The 8,659-nt window shown below is 39.1% G+C and overlaps 1 protein-coding gene across 2 annotated transcripts in view; it reads right to left on the reverse strand.

Annotated features, from left to right (window-relative positions):
• LOC139948960 (integrin alpha-9-like) overlaps positions 1-7,427 on the reverse strand; it is a 50,101-nt gene extending 42,674 nt beyond the window's left edge. For both annotated transcript variants that reach the window (XM_071947342.1, XM_071947343.1), the window contains exon 1: positions 6,891-7,427. In XM_071947342.1, the coding sequence (XP_071803443.1) occupies positions 6,891-7,171 (281 nt within the window). In that variant the 5' untranslated portion in view covers positions 7,172-7,427. The remainder of the gene's footprint in view (positions 1-6,890) is intronic.
• Positions 7,428-8,659: the final 1,232 nt, after the last annotated feature.

Here is an 8,659-nt window from a genome sequence, read left to right on the forward strand (position 1 = left end):
GAAGGAAAGACAGGAAATGAATTTAAGACGGTCTTAAAAGTGACAAAAGATTTGACAAAGGAGCGGACAAGTCAGGTGGTCATGTGAAACAGTTGAATAACAGAACAATTACCTAAGTGGGGACGATAGGTGTACAGGGCGAGTCAAAAAGAGGTTGATCCGAATTTGTGATTTTTTTCAAAAAAAAATAAAAAAAATAAATGACACTCAAAAATTCAGCAAAGTTTATAATTATTTCAAAAACACTCTCTCCTGCTTTAATATTAGAAAAAAAGAAGGAAAGAAGGTGATCATTTAAAAAAGGGGATGTGTCTGTATTATGTGTAAGTGGGATGCAGGCCTATATGCTTTGTATTTAAAAGGGCACCAAGGGGCACCAAGGCATTTTCTCCTTGGTAAAGGGCGCCATAAGAGGACATTTCAAATTTCTACTAGAGCATTGCAAGGGCACCAAGGCAATGACCAGGGGCACAGAGGCAATCGCCTTGCTTGCCTCCGTGAAGTATCAGGCCTGGGGATGACACCTCCCACATGTCATGGACACTTTTTCACTATCATCCTTGCCCAACTTTTCCTTTCCCTTACCCATTGGGCTTGATGAGCTAAACAATGGTACAATCTTTTTTCAGTCTGAAATTTTGTATGCATGCCAACCTTTTTTTTGTTATTAAGCACCCTTTTAAACTCCTTTTTAAAAATTTAATTTGACTCTTTAGGCCCTTTTTTTAAATCTTCAGACAATACATGACCAGGAATCGTACCGGGAAGTACACAAGTTTTTAAAAAATAGCTGTCATCAAAAGATGTGTCTTCTACAAGCTTCTGGTCATAAACGCAAACAAAACATTATATACATTGGAGTATTACGACAAAACAACTGCAAACCGAGGCCCGGAAATTACACGCAGGCCACCGACGGTCCCATGACCTCTGTTGACCCTAGACTTTGCCTTGGTGCCCCTTCAAAAGTTTCCCATGAAGACTTTCAGATATTCAAATGGAAGTGCCCTTTGCAAATGAAAATGGCCTTCCCCTTTCAAAGATGAAATTCCAGGCTTGCAAACCACTATTTTAAATATACTATTGGTATTTCAAACAATGGAGGAAAGACTATGCTTAATCCGCCGACCTCAAGCACCACCCCCCCCCCCCCCAAATGACATCATCAACCACACAAGATAAAACAAATTGTAAAACAATAGAAAGGAACTTCCCCGCTGAACTCCGGAAGTCTAATATCTGCAACGTTAAATCAACATTGATCTAAATCAACACCAAGAAACATTAGAGGGCCAATGGCAAGCCACTTGATCAATGAACAAAATCTGCATGGCAGTTTTAGAGGGAACGGAAGAACGGAGGACGGGCAGGAAGATATTACAATACTCAGCAGGGACCTCATGAAGGTTTAACAAAGGTCAAGGAAATTGGAATCGGGTCAAACTAGGGAAGTTGAAGAGGGTGCTCGGTGCTCCGGTGCCTGAGTGTTCATTTTTCACAAAAATGGAAGCCCTGACAACAAAATTCACTCTAAGTGGTCAGGCTGGCTAGTTCAGTGGCAGAAAGCATGGAGGTAAAAAGCATCCCTATTTCACTTAAAGTACGGACTAGTGACAAAGGTGCAAACCCTGTATTTCCAGCCAAGCGATGTACACATTCTTCATAGGGTACACACTTAAAAGGCACTGGACACTAATGGTAATTACTCAAAATAGTTGTTAGCGTAAACACTTACTTGGTAACAAGCAATGGATGGCTGTTGATTGTGTAAAACAATGTGAGAAACGGCTCCCTCTGAAGTTACAATGTACACAGTTTTTGAGAAAATTTCTCACTAAAATATTTGAATTTAGTAAGAGACCTCAGCTGAGGTCTCGAATTCAAGGCATCTTGTGCGATGATGGTGTTCTTTCTTCCATTATTCTCTCGCAACGTTAACAACCAATTGAGTCAAAATTGTCACATGTTCATTGTTTTATGCATTTGTTGAGATACACCAAGTGAGAAAAACTGGTCTCTGACAATTACCAATAGTGTCCAGTGTCTTTAAGTATCCAAAGTGCTTGTCATGTGCAATAAACAAATGATGACAATGCATGCATGACTTTATTCAAAAACTTGATGGAGGACCATACAAAATGTGTACAGTTAGTTGGTACCTGTGGATCAGAACACCTGCTTTTAACAGCAAAAGGACCAACCAAGGACAATTAGGCCTAGCATTAAGAACCTGCAACATACTTTTACACACCACATGAACTGAACTCAGGCCTTGACCACAATCAATTCCTAGGAGCACAATTCCAAAAGTTGTCCTTCAAAAACCGCTTTTTGCTTTTCAGCATTTTTTTAACCGACCAAGGCAGAATGTTTGCTGAGTGTGCGTTTAGTTCCTAATGAATCAAGAAGAAGCGGAAACACAAAAACTTCACCTTGCCTGTAGGTTTACATTTCAAGGGGCACCAAGGCAATGCCTTTCGCCTCCTTCAGGTACCAAGCCCCTCATGAGGGCAAGTGACTAGGGGCAGTAATTATTTTGTTCTGTAGAGTTTTTACTTTTTAGTGTTTAAAAAAAATAACAATAACTCTTACATTACAGTCTAGTAAAAGGTACAAGATAGACCTACAAAAAAGTGCAATGCACTGTGTCAGGGCTCAAAATTTACCCCCAGACTGCAGCCAGTAATTTTAGCATGGGCAGTCAAACTGTTTTTGTTCAAATTTTGAATTACAGTCTGATAAATCTCAATTCTGTGAGGTATTGTAAAGAATACCTAACTCTACAATAATGAGAAAAACCTTCAATTTGTGCTCAGTTCAAATGTTAAACCAACAAGACTTTTCTCTCATATCGCCTCTGCCCCCGTTTAAAAAACTCTCGTCCAACAACTGTTTCAAGAGCATACATACAAGTCTTGTGGACTTTTGCCCCCAAGTTTTTAAAAAGGCACTCCACACCTTTTGTAATTGTCAAAAGATCAGTCACTTGGTCTTGGACTCAATTGGTCACCGTTTCTCACAATGTTGTATAATATCACCAGCTCTCCATTGCTCGTTACCGAAAGTAAATTTTTATTTGCTAACAATTATTTTGAGTAATTACAAAAAGTGTCCAGTGCCTTCAGGCCCTGTTTGTAAAGTACACTGTAAATAAATTCACAAAAATTTATTTGACCGATATCTGAGAATTTTCCTCTGGGTTTTATTTTGGGGTTTTGGTTTTGTTTTCTTCTTTTTTTTCCCCAGTAAACTTGCCGAGCTTGTTATTTTTATCAAAACACAAAATAACCAAGTGAAAAGGGATCAAAGTCACTCATAACCTGTCAAAAGCCAGCTGCTGGCCAGTAATTGGCACTTAACTTCGTTACACTCCCCCACAAAGGGACAAGGAATAACAGGAGGGTCACCTTTGCAACTCAAGAAGAACCAACAATATTTTGACATGTGGACACCTGATATTATTTTGCATTTATTGGAGACTTTTTATTTTAAACCCCCAAAAAGTGAATTGTGCAGACATTAGAATCACCCGTAATTTTGTCGAAAAGAACTACAGAGCCTGGACTTACTGCAGGCACAATTTGTACAAAGCTATAAAATTTGGGGGAACAGGAAACGATTTTGACATACAGCACTTTTGGAAGCAAAATTGTTATTTGTCAAACAAGATAAGAGTTCACTGGTGGTAATATTTTGGATTGTTGATACATCTTCTTCCATCTCACCCCTGCCCCCCCCCCCCCCAACCTGAGAATTACCAACCTGTGGCTTTTCTTTTCAGGTTAGGCACTGGACAATATTGGTAGGCCTAAATACTCAATTAATTGTTAGCATAACAACTTACTTGGTAACGAGCAATGGGAGAGCTGTTGATAGTACACAACATTGTGAGAAACGGCTCCCTACCCTCTGAAGTAACATAGTTTTTAAGAAAGAGGTAATTTCTCACCCAAAAGACTTCATTCCTTCAAAGTCTTTTTTAGGCATCTGAAAGCACACAAATTTGGGCAACAAGGGTGTTTTTTCTTTCATTATTCTCTCACAACTGAGCCCAAATTTCCCCAGGGTTGTTACGCATAATTGGGATACACCAAGTAAGAATACTGGTCTTTGGCAATGCCAAAGGTGTCCAGTGCCTTAGTACTGCAAAGTACAATACTTTTTTTTTAAGATGATAATGACTATGGTAGACTTTTGCAAGTATGATGAAGGGAGAAATAAGATTAAAGGAACACGTTGCCTTGGATCGGACGAGTTGGTCAAAACAAAAGCGTCTGTAACCGTTTTGTATATAATGCATATGGTTGGAAAGATGTTTTAAAAGTAGAGAATACAATGATCCACACAAGTTTGCCTCGAAATTGCGTGGTTTTTCTTCTACTGTGAGAACTAACACGGTCGGCCATTTATGGGAGTCAAAATTTTGACCCCCATAAATGGCCGACGTGTTAGTCGACGAGGTAAAAGGAAAACCACGCAATTTCGAGGCATGTTTGTGTGGATCATTGTATTCTACTTTTACAACATCTTTCTACCCATATGCATTTTATAAAAAACGGTTACAAACGCTTTTCAAAGACCAACTCGACCGATTCAAGGCAACGTGTTCCTTTAAAGACACTAGACACTATTGGTAATTGTCAAAGACCAGTCCTCTCACTTGGCGTATCTCAACATATGCATAAAATAACAAACCTGTGACAATTTGAGCTCAATTAGTCGTTGGAGTTGCGAGAATGAAGGAAAAAAAAACCTTGTCACACGAAGCTGTGTGCGTTTAGATGGTTGATTTCGAGACCTCAAGTTCTAAATCTGAGGTTTCAAAATCCAATTCGTGGAAAATTACTTCTTTCTCGAAACTTATGTCACTTCAGAGGGAGCCAATTCTCACAATGTTTTATACCATCAGCCTCTCCGCATTACTTGTCACCAAGTGAGGTTTTATGCTAATAATTATTTTGAGAAATTACCAATAGTGTCCACTGCCTTTAAATACAGAAAAATGTTTTTGCCATTGGTGTACACCAACCATCACTCATCAGAAAAAAATGCTGTCATGTTGGCCTTGAAATTTTCAATCAAATCCAGGTCTGAAATAGGGATATACCACCAAAACTATTTTGCTCATTTATAACGATCCTCCAGAAAAAGAAACTAATAATGGGGTGAAGGTTTCCTCACCTCGCATTTAATCGCTTCAAATTGATTGATAATATTTTTTAGTTACACAGGGCATAGCTCCATGCACAGGGCCACTACAAAACTTACACAGAACCACTGCATTTTTATGAAAGTGCAGTGATCATTATCTCTAATCACCTAAACGCCTCTGGTGAGCTTGCGTCTTTTTTTGTACGTGTTTTATCAACCAAGTAAGGCTTTTTGTCACTTGCACAAAAATCCCGGAGGCAAGGCCACTTGAAAAGACCATTGAGGAAGAAGTTACTGCACAGTCGCATGATGTAGTGTATAGGATGACTCAACTGCATGAGGCATTAAGTGTTACTCTGTGCAAGTAGTATGCCTATGAGGTGTTGCATTAGCTAGGGGTCGCCCAAAGTTCTCAACATGTTTAAGGTCATTGCAGGGGTGTTACTTATTTCATACAAGTCACCCACCCACCCCATCCCCAACCCCAACCCAATCCTGTCCTCTCACAGTATTAGCAACTTTTTGTTCATCGTTGTTAAAGGCAGTGGACACTCTTGGTAATTACTCAAAATAATTAGCATAAAACCTTACTTGGTAACGAGCAATGGCGAGAGGTTGATAGTATAAAACATTGTGAGAAACGGCTCCCTCTGAAGTGACCTAGTTTTCGAGCAAGAAGAATTTTCCGCTAATTTGAAGTTTAGAATTTGAGGTCTCGAAATCAAGCATCTGAAAGCACACAATTTCGTGTGACAAGGGTGTTTTTTTTCTTTCATAGTTATCTCACAACTCTGACGACCGATCGAGCTCAAATTTTCACAGGTTTGTTATTTCATGCATATGTTGAGACACACCAAGTGAGAAGACTGGTCTTTGACAATTACCAATAGTGTCCAGGGTCTTTAAGTCAATTATGTACTCTTTAAGTTTACTCACTCATATAATTGTAACCCTCCCCACACCCAATCAACCATGGTCTCCTGAAATTCATAATTGACTAGAGGTTCAATACATGCACTAGTTGCGATAACGTAACCCTCCTCCTGATGGCGAAGAGGAGGGTTATGTTATCGCAACTATTTATGCACTACCTAATAAATGGTATGGATGTATACGCGAGTGCTACAGGGCTCAAAAACTGGACCACCACTCCAGCCAGAAGTCAGTGATTTCAGTGTACTGTTGAGCCAGTAAAAATTAAGGTGCCTCAACATTGAAAAAAAAATTCAATATTTATTAATCTTGCTAAACTAGGCCGGGTTCCTTTCTTTTTAAATAATCCTTTGAAAAAATTGAAAGCAACACAACAAATGACATAACTCTAATAACAGAGTCGAAACATCAGGCCAAAAAGTATTGTTTGCATTTATACCATAAAAGCATCTATAGTAGACCAAGTAACTGGGGCGCTGTGTTTCTTTTTTCGAAATTTTGACATTTTCGAAAAAGGAATACATCTATAGGTCTTTTGGCTGTTTAATAATTTTCATTTTCTCATAAGAATTTAAAAGCTCAAATAAAACAATTGCAAACTTGAAACACAAATTTTCTATAAAAAAACATGATATAAATAAATAACAATTTCAACATTAATACAAACTGAATGAAGGCACACACATGCACAAACGAAGGGGATAAAATAAACTTAAAAGTAATATACTTGCACAAATTTCAAATTATAGGCCTACGTACTACTAGGCGGAGGAAAACTTTAAAAATTCAAAAGAAAACAATCTCACCATTTTCCCTGGAAATTTTCGTGCAGCACTACAGAATATCCAAAATAGCTCCCCGGTGGTCCCTGATATTGAACAGGGCTATCTATGTCCAGGTTAAACGCTCTCGTCAGTCCCAAAACACACCACCAAACTCCAAGAAACAAGGCGACCCTCCACCGGTGAGACACAGCGTGGACTGTCCGAGTACTCCGTGGGGCCAAGCGGTCCTCTGCCCCGGGACAAGTCGAGGCCACGCACTGCCTAATTCTCTCGGAGTGTCCATGTGTCAATTTAAACACCATTGTACTGTGAATGTGATTGCTGCTTGCTGCTCCAGCTAAAAATGTTACTGTACTCGTAAAAATGCACACATGAACTGCACAGGCCTTGGTTTTTGTATCGTAAGTGGAACTTCCGCAGTTTATAAAAAGATATGAAGTAGTTCTACCTCCTCATTGCTATGAAATGGCAATAATTTGTGAAGTGACGACTTTCAACCACCATGATGGAGAGAGAGACCTCGATGATTATGTCAACAGACGAGATTTGTGGTGGATGTACTCTACACACAATAGCCAGCTAAAGTCAGTCACACGCACGCGTTGTTGCCTCCTTTTTGTAATCTTTTGTAAACGGTACCTATGTGGCTGACTGGACTACTACTACACTATACCGGTCGGAAGTGTGACGACTGGGGGGGGGGGGGGGGTCAGCGGTCAAGGGTAACCTATCATTTTAAGTTTGTCAAACTATTATAATGCCTAATGCTATTGGCTATTGCCAGCCGATTAAGTCATACCATGATGGTTATACCAACGGAAATATTTCATTTACTTTTACACCACGGCCAAAACCGTCATTGACTCAGCCAAAAGTGAGTCAGCTAGGCAGAAGCCCCAGGCGCAATTTTTGTTACTGATGTTTATAGAAATTAATGCCATCCTGAAAAAAATTCCTGATGTCTTTTTAATCGTATTAGAAGAAAAAAAAACATTGAAAAGCACTACGATTCAGTAATTTTTTATGTATAGCAAAATAAAAGGTTTCGTTTCTTAGACATCTTGGCCCAACTTCATAACGTAATGTTCCGTTTCTGCTAAGCAATTCTATTCTGTGCTTAGCAAGTGTTTGTGCTTAAACAGGCGTAATGAAATTGGGCCAAGCTATTTTAACATCGTTGCATGATGTTTAACATTATAACCATATTGATTGATTTACGGTTTGGTTAACTGTGAATTTATTGGGGCAAACATAATAATCAGCTCGCGACCCTAAGATGTTGCAGTGAGTTTCATTGCTTCTCTGTGATTGTATATGCCGGGTTTATAAGAAATCGTTATCAGTTTAAGTGTTTGTACTTTGTGCTTTAACTTTTACTATTATTTAAAGGAACACGTTGCCTTGGATCGGACGAGTTGGTCTATACAAAAGCGTTTGTAACCGTTTGTTATGAAATGCATATGGGTAGAAAGATAATTTAAAAGTAGAATACAATGATCCACACAAGTTTGCCTCAAAATTGCGTGGTTTTCCTTTTACTGTGCGAACAAACACGGTCGGTCATTTATGGGAGTCAAAAATTTGACTCCCATAAAATTAATGGCCGACCGTGTTAGTCGACGAGGTAAAAGAAAAACCACGCAATTTCGAGGCATGTTTGTGTGGATCATTGTATTCTACTTTTACAGCATCTTTCTACCCATATGCATATTATAACAAACGCTTTTCAAAGACCAACTCGACCGATCCAAGGCAACGTGTTCCTTTAATCGATAATTGCGGATCAAAAT

Source organism: Asterias amurensis, chromosome 16 (genome assembly GCF_032118995.1).
Source record: "Asterias amurensis chromosome 16, ASM3211899v1".
In the NCBI taxonomy this organism is placed as follows: Eukaryota; Metazoa; Echinodermata; class Asteroidea; order Forcipulatida; family Asteriidae; genus Asterias; species Asterias amurensis.